This window comes from Cornus florida, unplaced genomic scaffold (assembly GCF_030987335.1).
Source record: "Cornus florida cultivar Cherokee Brave unplaced genomic scaffold, ASM3098733v1 CherokeeBrave_3.0.0_Hap2_Chr05, whole genome shotgun sequence".
Lineage (NCBI taxonomy): Eukaryota > Viridiplantae > Streptophyta > Magnoliopsida > Cornales > Cornaceae > Cornus > Cornus florida.
Window position 1 is genome coordinate 80349549 of NW_026775575.1, and position 18273 is coordinate 80367821.

General features: G+C 35.7%; 1 protein-coding gene across 1 annotated transcript; it reads right to left on the reverse strand.

Moving 5' to 3' along the window:
* Nucleotides 1–6476: 6476 nt before the first annotated feature.
* On the reverse strand, nucleotides 6477–15083 carry LOC132307076 (ubiquitin-conjugating enzyme E2 13). The gene is made up of 6 exons (XM_059804738.1): nucleotides 14909–15083; nucleotides 14688–14790; nucleotides 13439–13536; nucleotides 13250–13350; nucleotides 11953–12030; nucleotides 6477–6964 (listed from the first exon to the last, which is right to left on the reverse strand). Exons 1-6 carry the CDS (start codon nucleotides 14949–14951, stop codon nucleotides 6887–6889), a joined length of 501 nt encoding a protein of 166 aa, XP_059660721.1. The 5' UTR covers nucleotides 14952–15083; the 3' UTR covers nucleotides 6477–6886.
* Nucleotides 15084–18273: the final 3190 nt, after the last annotated feature.

An 18273-nucleotide genomic window follows, 5' to 3' on the forward strand; every position in this document is an offset into this window, starting at 1 on the left:
AAAAAAATTTAAGGTGAAATATTCCGTGAAAGAGTAAATGATTTAAATGACTTTGTATAGTAATTATTTTACCATATAATATATTATATTTGATGTCAAAATAAAGTACTATTTAAAAAATAATTCATATAACTTAACAGATATTGGCTAAATAATAATTCGATTCATCAACAATTTACTTGTTTAAAAAAAAAAAAAAAAAAAAAAAAAAATTATCTTCAACAATCCATAAAAAATTATTTTTAACTCTGCAAAAATAATATAAAAAGACAAATATAAGAAATGATAGTTTTATCTAATTAAATTTTATTAAAATAATTATTTGATATTTTAATAAGGTCATTTGAGTTATTTTTTTAATTTATTTTTATGTAAGGTTATTTGAGTATTTAAAAAATATTCTAGTATTGATTACCGTTAGGAGAAATTTGAACCAAAGGGTTTGTTATATCTTAACAAATGTCCATAGAGTTAACAAATGTCCATAGAGTTCGAGACTATTTTGACAATAATTTTAACTGACAGAAATTTGAACAAACCTTGAACGATCGAGGAATTATTTTGACAATAATTTTAACTAGAAAATATTTAAACAAACCTCAAGGGTCCGGATATTTTTTTCCTCCGTCTTCAGAAATAAAACTTTGGTAGTTTAGTGTTACTGTGGGAAAATACGATTCTTTCCTCGTATAAGGAAATCATGTACAGGCTGTTAATAGTTAGGGATTTACTAGTTATTGTAATCCCTGATTTCTAGGGATCAATTTTTTATATGTATTAATGTGTATCTCCGGGATTAGTTAGTTTCCTATAATAACATTATTCTGATCTACATATAACAGGGTATTCCCAATTCTTTAATCAACTGATTTGATTACCAATTTCAGTAACTTTGTCATGGTATCAGAGCTCTAGGCTCGTTTTCTGGGTAATCGTTTTCTCTTGGCCTTCTTTACTAGTCATTTTCTTCGTGTTCTTGTTATATGAAAATCCATTGTTATCAAACCTGTGGATTCCACCTCTCTAAACTATGTCAGCAACACTTCAGAGATCCCTGTAACTGGAAGAAGCAATGGCTCTGTCCCAACAGGAGAATTGCATAATATCCAGGCGGTGTATAGGTTGAACGGGAAAAATTATCTGAAATGGTCTTAAATGGTCCACGCGTTCTTGAAGGGAAGAGGGAAACTGAGCCACTTGCTTGGTAATGGTCTAAAGAAGGAGGATCCTAAGTTTGATGCTTGGGATGAACAAGACTCTATGCTTATATCCTGGTTATGGAACTCTATGTTACCAGAAATCAGCGACACTTGTATGTTTTTTAGCACGGCCACGGAGATATAGGAAGCAGTCAAGCAAACCTAGTCTAAAGTACGTGATGATGCACAGATCTATGAGATCGAAACCAAAATCTCCGCTACCAAACAGGGTAATTGGTCAGTCACCGAATATTCCAACCTCTTGAAGAGTCTGTTGCAGGAGATGGATCATTATCAGTGCATTCAGATGAAGATGTAGCTATCCTTAAGAGGTTTGTTGAAAATGACAAAATTTACAATTTTCTTGTAGGTTTAAACATCGAATTTGATGTTATAAGAGTGCAAATACTTGGAAAAGAAGATTTGCTAACCTTAAATGAGGCAATTACAATTGTTCTTGCTGAGGAAGGAAGAATGGGTGTTATGATTGAAACTCACACAGTAGAGAGTTCGGCCTTGGTGTCAAAAAACACGGCTGTGAAGAATTATGGCTCCGAACAGCGTTTTGGAGAAGGCAATGGGCAAGCTGACATGTCAAGACCATTCAACAAGGATTCTTTGTGGTGTACATACTGCAAAAAATCCCGCCATACTAAGGAGAAGTGCTGGAAGCTCCATGGCAAGCCTCAAACTGTGAACAAAACTTGGTCAGAAAAGAATGGACAACTAAGAGGAAAGGGACAGGCACATGTGGCAACCACACAATCAAACAGTGAAGACAAACTTTCAATCCCATCTGTCGAATTCAACAAAGAAGAGATAGAGTAATTAAGGAGCCTATTGGGAATGTTGGAGAAACCGTCTACAACAGGTACTTGTTCTTTGGTGTTCTCAGGTATTTATTCTCTTTCCCCCTCTTCTCATGTTTTTAGTGCTTCGGATATAGTCTCCTCAAGCTCCTGGGTCATTGACTCAGGAGTTACAGATCACATGACCCATTCCTCAAAAAAAATTATTTCATATACCCCTTATTAAGCAATAGGAAAATAATAACAGTTGATGGATCAGTGACAACCTTGGCTGGTCAAGGAGATATTTTTTTGGATGACCACCTTACATTTAAGAATGTCCTCCATGTCCCAAAACTATGCACCAATCTTGTGTCAATCCAGAAACTCACTACAGATTCTAATGGCAGTGTGACGTTTTATCCTCTCCGTTGTATATTTCAGGAACATGGCACGAAGAGGATGATTGGATATGCTAGGGAGAGAGATTGTCTATACTACCTTGAAGAATCAAATGGACAAAATAGAGTTGAGAGTTTGTCACCATTATCATTTCTTTCCGAGTCATTCAAATTCAATAAAGACAAGAAATAGCTTTAACACCTTCGTCTTGGTCACCCATCATTTAATGTTCTCAAAATAATGTTTCCTTCATTGTTCAAAAGTTTATCCATTGAAAATTTTCATTGCGATGTATGTGAACTTGCAAAGCACAAACGTACTTCTTTTCAAATCAGTAATAAAAGAACTTCTGTTCCATTTACCGTGATTCACAGTGACATTTGAGGACCTTCCACTATTGCTAATGTTTCTAAGGTAAGGTGGTTTGTCTCATTTATTGATTATTGCATACGTGTGTTTTGGATTTTTCTGTTAAAAAATAAATCGGATGTGAGTTCTGTGTTTCCAACTTTTTTCAATATGGTCAAAACTCAGTTTGGTGTTGGGATAAAGAGATTTCGACATGACAATGCTAAGGACTACTTTAATCAAATTCTCTCTCCGTATTTCCAAAAACAGGGCATAATACATAAATCCGCCTGTGTTAACACACCTCAACAAAATGGGGTGGCCAAACGAAAGAACGACCACCTTCTCGATATTACAAGAGCTTTCTTGTTCCAAAACAATACTGGGGGGAGGTTGTTTTAACCGCTATTCATCTCATCGATCGGCTTCCTATAAGAGTCCTTGGTTTTAAAAGTCCAATGCAGGTCCTTACACAGTTCTTTCCCAATTTTAACGCATCTAATAATCTTGTTCCAAAGATATTTGGTTGAGTTGCCGTTGTTTATGTGCATTCTCAAAACAGGGGAAAACTTGATCCTCGAGCTCTCCAATGTGTCTTTCTTGGCTATTCCTCCACCCAAAAGGGCTACAAATGCTATCATCCTCCGACAAGGAGATTTTATGTGTCTGCTGATGTTACTTTTGTCGAACAAGATCAGTACTTTAACGGACCTTATCTTCAGGGGTAGACATCTTTCATAGAAGATAAGGACAAGGATCTTTTTCTCCTTGAGTTTCCAGTCCCTATCTTTCATCAATCCGAGTTAAACATACTCCCAAACATTCAGTCCGAGCCAAACACACGGGCAAAAGCCAAGCCTCATACACCCAAATCACAAGGAGTGTTACATGGGAAGCAAACTCGAGACTTTACTCATCTATTGCAGATTCACTTAAAGAAAAAAGCACCAATCTCTCAACCTGTGCAAGTTCAATCACCCAAATATGCTCTTGGTAATGTCGAGGTAATTACTCATCCCAATGATAACACTAATGAAACCTTTGAACAAAATGATTATGATGTCCCTATTGCAATTAGAAAAGGAACTCGAACTTGTACCAAACACCCTCTTTATCTGTTCATGTCATATAAAAATCTTTCTCATAACCATAGAGCCTTTCTTACTAGCTTAAATACAGTCCCTATTCCCAAAACTTTATCCGATGCATTAGGAAATGAGAATTGGGAAAATGCTATGAAGGTTGAGATGGAAGCACTTGAGAAAAACAAGACTTGGGACTTGGTGAGACTGCTTAGAGGGAAGAAGCCGGTTGGGTGTAAATGGGTGTTCACAACCAAATACAACTCAAATGGCTCTTTGGAAATGTATAAGGCAAGATTAGTTGCCAAAGGGTATACACAAACCTACAGCATAGATTATCTTGAGACTTTTGCTCCAGTTGCTAAGATAAATACTGTCAGAATCCTGTTATCAGTGGCTGCAAATTTTGGCTGGAGATTACAGCAATTTGATGTCAAGAACGCCTTCTTACATGGTGATCTTAAGGAGGAGATCTATATGGAGATTCTGCCTGGGTTTGGCTCAAATGAAAAGGAAGGAATGGTATGTAAGCTTAAAAAAGCTTTGTATGGACTGAAACAATCCCCGGGAGCTTGGCTTGGGAGATTTACCAAAGTGATGGTGAGTATGGGATATAAGTAAAGTCAAACACTCAGCATCAAAGGGAGTGACAGTATTGTTGGTCTGTGTGGATGACATCATAGTAACAAGAGATGACTTGGAAGGAATGGAGAGCTTGAAGAAACAGTTAGTGAATGAATTCAAGCTCAAAGAGCTAGGAAAACTGAAGTACTTTCTTGGTATTGAAGTAGCCCACTCTCAGCAAGGGATTTTTATACAACAAAAATATGTGTTAGACTTGTTGGCTAATACAGGCAAGCTGGGATGTAAGCCAGTTGAGACACCTGTGGAGTCAAACCACAAACTTTGTGATGCTCCAGAAGATATGGCCATGGATAAAGGCTCTTTTCAGAGACTTGTGGGGAAGTTAATTTATTTGTCACATACCAGGCCGGATATAGCTTATGTTGTGAGTGTTGTGAGTGTTGTGAGTCAATTCATGCACAATCTCAAAGAATTACATCTCAAAGCTATGTATAGAATTCTGCAGTACTTGAAGGGTACACCAGGAAGAGGAATTATGTTTAAGAAAGGGGAAGGACCGACTCAGGATTCGTGATTGACAGAAAATCAACCTCGGGCTATTGCACCTTCCTAGGTGGTAACCTCGTTACTTGGAGAAGCAAAAAACAGAATGTGGTTGCAAGGTCCAGCGCAAAAGCTGAATTTAGAGCGATGGTACTCAGGATATGTGAACTGCTATGGCTAAGGATAATCTTGGAAGATCTGAGAGTCAGATGGGAAGGTCCAATGGAGCTTTACTATGATAATAAATCAGCCATCAATAATATTACACACAATCTTGTGCAACATGACCGCACAAAACACATTGAAGTGGACATGCATTTTATTAAAGAGAAGTTGGATAGTGACTTAATTTGTACTCCTTTTGTTCCTACTGGAGAACAGCTAGCAAACGTGCTTACCAAAGGATCGCCTGGTACATTTTTTCAGAGAATAACCAACAAGCTTGGAATGGATGACATTCATTTACCATACCAGCTTGAGGGGAAGTGTGGAAAAATACGATTCTTTCCTTGTATAAGAAAATCGTGTACAGGCTATTAATAGTTAGGGATTTATTATTTATTGTAATCCCTAATTTCTAGGGATCCGTTTTTTATATGTATTAATGTGTACCTTCAGGATTAGTTAGTTTCCTAGAATAACATTATTAAAATGTATATATAATAGTGTATTCCTAATTCTTTAATCAATTGATTCAATTACCAATTTCAGTAATTTTGTCAGTTACAAGTGAAACTTGTCCCACATCGAATTTGGATGGGGTTTTAGTGTGTACAAATGGGTGAGTATGCAATACTACCCAACAATTTGAACTTTTGGGTAAATGGACAAACGTCCACCTATCACAGTTAGTATCATAACCAAACCCGGTCGGGTGTCACGTCAAGCTCCAGGCCCGGAGGGCGTCCGGGTCTGACCCCGAGTGGGCAGGGTAGCCCAACCGCAACAGGTTAGTATAAATGGATGAGTATGCAATACTACTTAATAATTTAAATTTTTGAATAAATGGACAAACGCCAACCTATCACAGTTAGTATCATAGCCAAACCCAATTAGGTATCACGTCAAGCTCTAGGCCCGGAGGGCGTCCGGATCTGACCCCGAGTAGACAAGATAGCCCAACCGCAATAAGGACTTCTCCGAGTTCAAATGGAGAAGAATGTTACAAGTGATTTTGTTTTGCCATCCGAATATAAATATATATATTTTTTATATCATTCCCGTTTCCATATATTTTCTTGTCCCGCAAAGTTAAAATAGACGAGGAAATAAGCAAATATAGTATAATGCCCTGTAGGAATACTACTCCAATATAAGCAAATTATACACACAAAGCATGAGCTAAGCGACATGCAATTAAATAATAAAATAAAATCTCAGCAAATAAATAAAGTAATAGCAATAATCACAACAGTAATAAATTGGGAAGATAAATGAGCTATACAAAAAATTCAGCAAGACAGACATGCAATTTGATTCTCTCTCATCTCATTGTAAGGAGTTAATCTCACTTCGTAATATAGCACCACTAACAATAATACAACATATATAAATTCCAAAAAAGTTATCATAAACAAATAACAAGGATTCATATAAAAAATGACTCCAATCAATTGTTCCAAAGGAGGAAAAAAATGAAGGAAAAGGGCAAGATAAAAAAGAAAGAGCAGCAGGAACATTCTTCTGTAAAAACCAGCAGAGAACATGTTAGCACAGATCAAAAGTCAGCCAAACAATACTCAAGCAATCTGATACAGAAATGCATTTAGGACAGTCACTTTGAGCAAAGTTTTATAAATAAAAAGATTCGGGATCAGAAATTCGACTGTGGTATAATACACGATTCAGCATTCTCAACGAACCAGTCCTCCCAACATAACCACCACCCTCCCAAACAAATAAATTGGGCACACACAAGCAGATAAGCGGCATCAGCAGATCATAGCATTTCCTGTGACCGTCTTACACAACGGCTTACCTTTTTCTTGAAGTCGTCCCTCCTCTCTCTCCATTCCTTCTGCAACATCAATTTGCACCAAAATGGTTCAGAAAACAATGTTCTGAATACAAGTTTTTCAAATTAGTAAAAAGTTGTTAGATAATAAGCACCAATTGGTCTAAGAAATTCCTAGCTTCATGCCTCATTTAATGACAAAGACACTTGCAGAAATGAAAAGCAACGCCACTACAATTATAGTTCTGTCAATCAGAAAAGTGATGAAAAGAAGAATTGGAAAGAAATCTAAATCATCGGTATGAAGAAAAATTGATGTAGCTGGTCCAAGTTGGGAAACAAACTTCCTGTTGTTGTCATATACTATCAAACAACCTTCCTACATCATTTTTTTGAATAAACCGTGATATAACTTTGGACATATAAACATGCAAAGGAACTCGCTTATCAATAAGAAAAAGACGCACAAATATTTGTGCATAACAAAAAGATACCCCAACTCAATCACAAATCTGTCTTTCCTCTCGTCCAGAGATGTGCTGGCTGGGAACCATCATGACCAGTTTAAACGACTCTAAAACACCTCTCCCTCTGAAAAGTCATGCAGTAGCAGCACCACAAACAATAGCGATGAAGCATATAATTCAAACATATTTCCCGATAAGTAATGCCCCCACCCACCCCACCCCCCAAAGGTGTGGGCAGGGAATACCACTTTAGCCGGTGGTTCATATAATTCAAACTATTGATAACAGAAGTGATTCAAATCCATTCAAGATTGCTTCAAAAAATCATTCCAAAATAAATTAAGCCTCCGCCATGCTAAAAATTTAAGGCCTCAAACATCAGCAGAGCGTAGAGCATTTACCAGTATCAGAGCATCGGATCGAAAAACACTGGTACAACTACCTTAAAGCCATAAAAGTGTTGCTACTGATTTCAACTGAATAGGAGTCTTCACAACATACAAACTTATGTAAAAATATACACAAGAAACTAAAATATATTTAACCAACCAGCGTACTGGTTTGCGGTGTCTTAGTTTCTTGTTCAAGTACAATCATCAAGCATAATGTCTGCTTACTAAATCATAATACAGTGCATAAAAACCACATTCAGTGCTTAGAGTGGCATGGACAATTCAAAATTGCCAACATCCATTAGCAAGTTTATATAAAATCCTTTAAACCGATCAGAAAAAAACAATGACCAAGCCAAATAATGAGCACTAAAATAAAATTCACTCGAATAAATTAATAGACAATAAGTACCAAGCTTGACCAAATTTACCATATTTGAACAATTATATATCTGAATAAGTAAAATGACACCACAGCTAAATTTTGTCAACTGATGATGGGCTGAGCATAAAAGACGTGCATAAACTTGAGTATCTGCAGGCAACAAATAGGTCAACACTGCAACTCTCGCTAAAGTGGAGTCACAAGAACATCTTACGCATGCAGCTCGAAAGGGGAATGGGAAATAAATGAAAAATTAGCATGAGTGAAAGAAAGCATATAAGATCATAAGTTTTCCCCATTTGCCCTCTTAAATACCACTCAAAAAATCAGATCCCAATATTACTCTATTCCACTCTGATGCAGAGTGAAGAAAAGTGAGTAATAGCAACAGAAATATTCGTGGCATGTCTAAGAGACTAAATACTTTCTTAGACTCCCCGATTACCTATAAGACAATTGTAATATCACAACGATAAAACCTAGATTCTGCCTGACGAATAAAATCTATTTATCAACCTTCAATAAAAGTTGCTCTTTTAAAACATAGAACTCACAGCAAGGTGCAAGTGATATCACTGACATAACAATGTCCCCACCTCCAACTTATACATTTAGCCGTTTAGCCATAGAATCTAGCGAAACATTTCTTTAGTTAAAGAGAATTGAAGCAACATGGAATGAAACCCAACAATGACAAAAGCTCCTATATGACCTAATATACAATCTAAACTCATTTCTCTACTTAATGGTTAATGCAAATCCCACCGATTAAAATGATCATATAGACCAACAAACCACAATTATTGCATCCAAACTAATCCAGTTAGAATTTCAACTCTAACCCACTAGATATCTATGAAGCCCACACTATTAACGTAAGAATATAATCTGATTATCACTACAGAAAAGCACAAAAGGAGGTTGGTTTGTGAAGAACAAACAAAAACAAGGGAATTTTAGAAAATGCAAATTAGAAAATGTTACAAGGACAGTGCATGGAAAGGAAGTCATATAATGACCTTTAAGTTACAATGAAAGAAATGTTTAGCTCGCAAATAATTCCCTCATTTATCAATGAGAAAATTATTAGTAAAGGATTAAACTATAAAAAAAATAGATTGCTTTTAGATGGCAACTGAAATTTGAAAATAACTTTCTAGAAGAATAAACACTAGAAAGAATAGTAAACTCAATTCAACAAAACATTTTCCTAACTATTTGGGGTTGATACACAAATCATGTTTCACCATTCCACTCTAAGACCATAACCTTAGTTCAAATCACATGTTATAACTTGTCATATCTTTTCTTCCTATCTCAAACCACACTAGTTTTGGTCTTCCCTTCCCCCTAGAATTGCCCTCATTTTAGAAAACACTGTAGAAGAGAAGTATGAATAAAAAATGAAAGCAGTAAGAATTAATTGTCACCATCATCTTTTAAATGCTTTGGCAGTCTGTAATTACCCTTTTGTTTCTAGGAAACATACTTCACAGATTCACCATTTGCAAACGAAAAAAAAAAAAAAACTCCCCTCAGGCACTTCCAATAACATTATGAGAAGATCAGCCATTTCACAAATTAAAATTAGAAGACGCTGCTTATTATTTGGGAAACCGCTTCAAAAAGAACTCCAAACCCCAGAAGTAATAGGAATTGTGAATTATATGGGTTCCGAGATCAGAAATTTTGGTGGTTGGATCACAAAATAGATTAAGCCTTTTATAATAGATGATTAAGGACAAAAAGTAGCAAAAAATGCATGAACAGGTAAAATCAACCAAATTTATGTATTTTCCTGTTTAGGAAAGAATAACTCTACGACAAACTCTAATAATGACAAAAGATTACTGGTCAATCAGCAACAGTAAAAGTAGAAGCTATTTACCTGGGGAAAAATAACAGTAAACGTAGATGCTTAATTAGCAACACTCGATAGGGAAAAAACAAAAAAAGTGGCAGTAAGATAAGAACCCCTAACCTCATTCTCCCTTTTTTAGAAGCAAACCTACATTGCACCACTGTGCTGCAATGCATTTGCCAGCGATTAACAACTTCAGGAAGTAGTCATCCATGCAACGCAGAAATGACAGTCTGTTTAACCTCGACTAGACTAAAAAACCATTCGCAGCCCAAGGTTCCGTGTTCATAGAAGAAAAAAAAGACTAGGAGAACATCTGGGCAAGGAAAGATGCTGTCAAAGGTTGAACAACCAACCCACGTTTTCACTCTCAAGGAAGGTGCGCAACTACATTGGGAAGGGCGCTAGATGGTGGGTTTGTTTATCCTTCCAGTTTTGAGTGTATTCTTGGATAGCTATAGCGGCCGTGGGAACAAGATGTACCTTGGTGTGTGGGTGGGTGGGGGTGTCCCCTGGACATATTCCTTTCAGGCAGTGCCCGTTTAGTCCATGGTCCATTGGTTTTGTCTCATGGTAGCCTGCTCCAGTCCCTTACAAAACTGCTTTTGAGATAGAGACTATTAGCAAGTGACCCTCTTGTGATCAGCCTCATTCATGGTGGCAAATTGTCTAATCAAGAGAGTGCTGGTAGACGCAGGCAGCAGTACAAAGAGAATGGTTTTACTTGCTCACTCTATTACTAGCCCTTGCTTCGCTGTCCACAGCGACCCCGAGCCCTCTTGCTACTTTCCACCCTTTTTTCTTGCCTTTTCCTTGCTCGTAAGATGAAAATTTCGGACAAAATTGGCCTTAGGTCTACAGGAGGGAAAGACCGGATCTAATAGCGCAAATGCCACGTGAATTAATAATTTAAGTAATAAGAGATCTTCTCTTTATTTCCTTATTGCGTGAGTCAGAAGCGAGCTTCCCATAGTGGAAGTAGAGAAAGCGCTCTTCACGAGCCAGAAAATCTAACCTATGCTTTTAAACCATCCGTTCAACACCTGGATGTCCAGCCCACTGAGTGTCATTCATATCCCTCGTAAGCTCTTTCCGGGGTCCCCTCTTTCACAATTCAACTGGTTTCAAAGCTCATATCACTGAATCTAGAAATTCATTTTAAACCTACCACATATGAAGGTTTGATACGCTTTGTGACTGGCTGAATGTAGAGCACACACAATCCATCATCCTCCTCCCAATCAACAAATCTATTCAATAACTAAATTATGTCAAACTCCAACTAAGCAACATTTAATCATTAAACAGATTTATGATAATCTTAAAACTCATGGAAAATGAACAAGTAATAGAAGATTCCAACATCTAGATTGCATTTCCATATTGCAGGAGTCCCCTGCTATCAGCCTTCTAGGCAAATTTGATGTATTAAGCGAAGATCAAAAATTTTCTTTTAAGTTGCCACATCAACATCTCTGCCCCCATATTATTAGAATTTAGGGATCAAGCCATCACCTTTTTTTGTCTTAATCCCTGGTAATGAATTAACAGGAGGACCAACTTATATTCCAGGTTAGCCAACTAAGGACTTAAGTAACTTAACTCATTATCCACATTGTAGCGCATACAAAGCACAAGTATTTACAGAAAACAAATTTATGAAAATATTTATATGAAATTATTAAATAAAGTATCTGCATTTCATTTAGCAATTTTAACCTATCATCGACCAATGCAGTTCACAGACAATCATGTTGCTGTGAAACATGTAAATACTAGAGCATGCAAAAAGAAGATCACGCAAATTGGTTGTTGGCACATTTTGGTAAATAAGTAATTGTTATCTTCGTGGAGTAAAAAGAAGTCATGTAGATACTTAAAAGAAAAGATGAAAAAACAATAGTTGCCAAAATAGAAATACAGCAAAGCACACAATTGCTACTTACTGCAGCTTCTATGTTTGCTGGGGATTCATCGTTTGGACTAGAAAGCATTGATATGATGCTCAAAACTATACTCTCAACCTGTCACAACATGAACATCAATATGTCAAGAGATAAAGGACAAAAAGTAGTAATGCAATGATCTTTAAAACAAATGCACCCTAGGTCTCCACACTCCCCTTTTTCCTCTCTTGTGAGCTTGCGTGATGGGTGTGAGTGACAATGTTATTGGTACTGTTAGCCTAAAATTTGAATAGTCCAAGTGGTCCTGTGGGGTAAGCTGTGAATTACATCTGTGCAAGGTTACAAACAGAAAACCCAAGTGGTTACGAAACAGAGAACCCACATGGTTACCAAACAAAAATTCAACAAATTAGAGTTTAAACTTTTAACACAAAAGTTCTTGTTTCCAAATTTTCAAATAGACATCACAAAATAAACTAGCTCATTATATGCAGTGAGCTACATACCCTTGCAATAGGTTGCATATCCTCACTATATTACCCATGTGAGGAAACAGTTTGTCTAAAATTCCTAGCAAAATATTCTCTCTCTCTCTCTCTCTCTCTCTCTCTCTCTCTATATATATATATATATATATATATATATATATCGGAAAAAATAGTCTTTATTTTCCACAGATTTTTGTTTTTGTTATATTCAATTGCAGACTAAGTGATGAAGAACTGGGCATAGCCCGAGAGCTTGAAGTACACATGGCCCACACCTACTATTGGAGATGTGGGAAAGATGGATGAATTAGGAATTTTTATCTATTTATTTTTATAACTATTTTAGTAATCGTTTAATTTAGGATATTTCAGTAATTTAGTATTTTAGGGTTTATTTATGGTAGTAGGATTTGATTAGGGTTTTTCTTGATGCCTATTTATAAACATTGTTAAGACACGTTTTATGATTGAATATTGAGTGATTACAGATTTTCTTCCCCCTCATTCTTCTTCTTCTCTCTCGTTCTCTTTCTTGTTCTTGAATTTTGATTTTTAAGCCCCCATTACCCCCCATCCTGCATCACTAAGCTTACTCCATCATAATACTTTCTTTTTCCATAAACAAGGAACTTCAACAGTAATAATTTTCAATCTTCATTAATGACATATTATTTATTACCTTCTATTACAATAATGTTACTATCCAAGATATATGCTGTTTATCATTCAACCCAAACATCAAGGCCCAGAAATGTAGCTCTCCAAAACGACATTAGACACCTGTGTGGCAGCATGGAAAACTACAATGAAGGCAATAAAATAGCATCATTGACATGTTTATTACATACCGTATGAACAGGTGACCACCGCTCACTTGCAAGCTCATAACCATTCGGGTCATCACCAGGAGGATGGAGAATTGATATGCAAACCCGCCCATCAGGATAAACTATAATTTACAAAGAAACCAGAATCATTTTTAAGCAGCACTCCAATGACAATAATAAAATTCAAGCAGATGAAAAAGAGTGACCAACCATTGGGATGCCATACTTCTGAAGTAAACTTCACTGTTGGAGGGCTGTTCGGGTAATTGGATGGAAAGCTCATGATGGCATTGAAAAATCCCCCATCACTAGAATAACATAATTTGTAAAAGAAGAATAAATTTAGAAAATAGTTCACTTCATAAAGTAATGAAAAGAATTTCAAGTGATCAGCATTTCCCTAGATGAATCTCTCCAAACCCATTATTACAAGTCAAAATTTTGACAAAACCGAGAAATGAGATTGACAACTATTATATGAATCATATAAATGGTATAAGAGTCTTCTCTAAATCTTCCACCGATTAAGCATATAAATGGTATAGGACTATTATACATGGTTTCGTAATTCACTACGAAAATATTATGAGCAAATTTAATGTCAAATTCTTCAACACTGAAAAGAGAGTCACTGACTTATCTCCAGCCCTCCCCTTTCAGTAGATTGCCTTAGATTTCTCCCATCCGACCTCACAAAAAAGTCCCATTCACCACCTATTTTTATCTGGCCCCTATGACTGTAAAACCATGAAACAACATTATTTGATCAAGAACAATCTACAATTGATTGGCCGACTAGTGAACGCACTGACTAATTATATAGACCAATTTAGATGAAGCAAACCCAATTAAAAGGTAAGAATCATTGTTAGGATTACCTCATAATTTTATCTAACCTTTGTGGTGCGTAAAACTATGTTATAACATTATCCAATCAAAAACAATCTACAATCAATTGACCAACCCAGAACCCACTAATTAATTTAAACCAATTTGGAAAAGCAACTCGAATAAAAGTGAAAACTTATTACCATCATCACAATCTGAACCCCTTGAATAAATCACAAAAATTATCTCTAACAAGTAAGATGAACACAAGGAACAAATTAAAATTTGATAGTATAATGATACGATCCTCAAGAAGTAGAAGTAAAAACTATTATGAGAGTTGCTTCGTAGATTTATCTGACCTCTGTATCTACAAGCGTAAATATATGTTACTAACATTATCGGATCAAGAACAATCTACAATCAATTAACCAACCCAGAACCCACTAATTCTTTAAACCGATTTGAAAAAGCAACCCAAATAAAATTGAAAACTCTAGACTCTGCATCATTAAAATCTCAACCCCTCGAATAAATCAACGACAAGAAGTAAGACAAACTCTAGAACAGATCAAATTTGATAAAAAGATACAATCTTTGATTTGAAATGGAGAAGGTAATGAATGCATACTAAAGAGTATCAGGAGGTCCAATAATGGTGACACTCCATTCAAACATATTGCTCTCATCAACCAAACCAGCAGAGAATCCATCAACAGGTTTCTTGCAAAGATCTGCAAAACAAAGAATCGATCGATCAATCAAAGAAACGATCCGATTACATAAAAAAAGGAGGGGAAATTAAAGAAATTATGTGTTTGGATCGTAGAAAAAGAGAGAAAAATCAAGTACCTCTGAGTTGCTTTTGGAGGAGGAGGCATGCTTGTGTGCCCATGAGAGAGAAAGAGAGGTGTTGGATTGCTGAGGAGGAGGAGAGAGAAAGTGAAAGAGTCCCGCCGTATAAGCTTATATAAGCCGACACTTCGGTTTATTTATTGAGTATTATTATTAAAAATACTCTTAATAGATAGATAGATATGTATAGATATAGATATGAAGAAGGTTCTGTTCTGAATATAGCAACCTTATGTACTCAGTTTGCATGCGCAGGAGAGTGGAAGGAGCTGAATCTTCTGCAGCTATCATTCATTTCAATGGTGTTCTAACCAAATCAGTTTGTGCCACGTCAAAGGAATTCCCGAGCGGATGTGTCTTTTTACAATACTAAAAAAATTAATCAATAAAGAAAAGAAAAATATGATTGAATCATATCATGAAGGTTCTTATTTAAGGAGGCAAGTATTCTTCCGATAGCTTTGAGTAATCCTACCCTCCTTGACTTCTTCAATTGCAAATCAATTCCGTAACGTTATGATGACCAAAGAGGGTGCGCCCTTATATATTGATTTTACAGCATTGTGATAAGGCCGTGTAGGAGATTGTAATATGTACGAGTGTGAATTCAAATTTAAGTTGGCTAAATTATCTTTATTGAATTATTTTATAAAATATATAAAAATAAATAATTTTATAAAATAATTGAAAATGGTATTATTAGAGGATACTCCTCACGTGCAAAAAAATACCCCCTGAAGTTTTAGTTTTAATTTGGTATAAATTTAAACCCTAATTGACTAAATTATTCTTATTGAACCATTTTATAAAATATATAAAAATAAATAATTTTATAAAATGACATCATTATTGGATGATGCCGACAATGGACAAGTAAAGAAAAAAATAAAAAATGAAAATAAAAGGCAAACTAAAGAAAATAAACCTGCTCCAAACTCGAAAAACTAGTGCACACTAGGGGTGGCAATTCCTGGTCGCATGTCGTAATTGTGTCGTGTCAATTTAAGGGTATTATACTAAACAGCTCAACCCGAACACAACCCGTTTAATAATCGTGTCAGGAACTCTTAATACTAACCCGACCTGTTTATTAAACGGATTACACGTGTAACCCATTTAATGACCTGTTTACAATATATATATATATGTATATATATAATTTAAATTATTAATAATACTCAATAAAATAATAAATACTAAAAAAAATAAGTTTTAATAAACCAAATTGCTAAATGATTTCTAATTTACAAAAGATATAATTATAAGACACAAGTTTATATAGTAATTTTAGAACTTAAATAGAAATTTATTTATGACATATATAGTTAAACGTGTATAAACGGATTACACGGGTTAAACCTTTTAACCCAAACATAACACGATTAACTAAACGGGTTAATCGTGTCGACCCTTTTATGACCCGAACTCGTTTGAGGTCAACTCAAACCCGTTTAATTAGTGTCGTGTTCGAGTCGTGTTGGCGGGTCTTGTCAACTTTTGCCATCCCTAGTGCACACTGATATTGGAATTTTTTTTTTTAACAATGTTGGTACGAAATAAAATAAAATAAAGAAGAAAAAAATTAGTAGAAAACAATAAACTGAAATCTCAAAAAAAGAAGTTTTGTAGGGACGGTTGGGTATAAAGATGGCAATTTATCCCACGGGAATGGATACATGCCCCACACCGCCCCGTTTATAGCTATTTTGGGGAACTGCTTAGCTTATTTGGGCAAAGATGATTTTTATTAATGAAAACCCGCACGAGTTAAGGGCGGGGACACGGACAGGGATAGGGGAGGTCACCCCGCCCCGCCCCATTTAGGTAGGTAAATTACTAAATTACCTTTATTTTATTAGTATATATAATTAACTCTAGAAAAATTAAGTCGCATTCACTCACTTTCTCAACCGTTCTAATAAGCGACAGAGTCCTACGAACTAAGAACGTTCATACCTTGAATTTTATGTTAAATTATTGATTGCCCATTTTTTATGATTTTTATCAATAATTATATAATTGTATTTAAGGAAAAAAATTTAAAAAGTAGGAGAAATTCTGGAACTAAACGGGGCGGGGTGGATGCTCACGGGAGTAAAAAAGTTAAATAGAGTGGGGATGGGGTGAAAAGGTCCCCTGTTTAGGCGGTATTAGGTGAGGATGGGCAGGTTTCTAAACAGTTGTGGAGGCGAGGGAGGGTATACCTGCCCAAAACCACCCCCGTTGCCATCCATAGTTGGGCAAGAATGCCTAATTTGTTCTACCTCTAATGGGTTCTACCTAAAATTCACCCATGAGGTTACAAAAAATTAGTTACTTGACTAAAATTCACCATTTGAGGGTGGACAAGTGCGCGCGTGTATGTGTGTGTCTACATATATGAATAGAGAATAAAGGATAGAGTAAAAGACTATCATTTTGCTAACTCATCTTTCAGGAAAAAATCGAGAATCGACTAAGCATTCCCTGTGCGAGACAAGCGAGCCAGGGAATAAGGGGCAACTGACGTGGGACTCCTAATTCTAATAGAAAGTTGCAATGACACGGCATAGAAGTTGAACAGATTTACCCCTATAAAAGGGCAAGACTGGTTAAACTGAAAGGTACACGGAAGAAAACCTTAGAAGAGTAGTTTCCTCTCTTTCTTTATTTCTCCGATTCAGTTCTAATTTTTCCATCGGAGACCTTTAGGTAGGCACCACACCGGCACCTTTTCAATAATCTTCCCCTTCCCTTGCTGGTTTTGGGTCGCAACATAAATTTGCATCAACAAATATCTATTTAAATTTATTGAATTATATCAAGAAGATTCTTCTTTATATTTAAGGAGGTAAGTATTATTCCAATAATTTGATTTTTTTCACTTTTCATGACTTCAATTCAAATCAACTCATAAAAATACGATGACGGGTGAGGGTGCACCCTTATGTATTCGAATTTATTGAATTGTGGCAACACCATTTGGTAAGAATGCAAGTTCAATGTAAGTACGGCGATATTAGTTCATCACCAGACCTCGATAATAACCAAATTCTTGTAACAAATCTTCTTGAACTATCAACTTTTTGCAATAACTCTTTTAAACGAATTTTTTTAAAGAAAAATTTCCCTCCATCTTTTAAAATGGCGATTAAGTATTCACTAAATATCTATGAATTTATTGAATTGCGACGAACCATTTAGTAAAGTTTAATAAATAATAGTGTGATTTCAAAGTAAGTACATCCTAATTAGTTCATCACAACTTTTTGATAATGACGAAATTATTTCAATTGTCAACATTTTACACTAACTCTTTTGAACGATTTTTAATTTGAAAAAAAAATTCTTTTCATCTTTCAAAATGGCAGTTTTTTTTTTTT

Excerpts from the sequence above, each read along its gene's own strand:
- LOC132307076 (XM_059804738.1), bottom strand. The coding sequence starts at position 14,951 with ATGGGCACACAAGCATGCCTCCTCCTCCAAAAGCAACTCAGAG. Across the intron at positions 14,791-14,908 it reads CCTCCAAAAGCAACTCAGAG|ATCTTTGCAAGAAACCTGTT; the intron begins GTACTTGATTTT and ends TTTGTTTTGCAG. Across the intron at positions 13,351-13,438 it reads AGAAGTATGGCATCCCAATG|TTTATCCTGATGGGCGGGTT; the intron begins GTTGGTCACTCT and ends TGTAAATTATAG.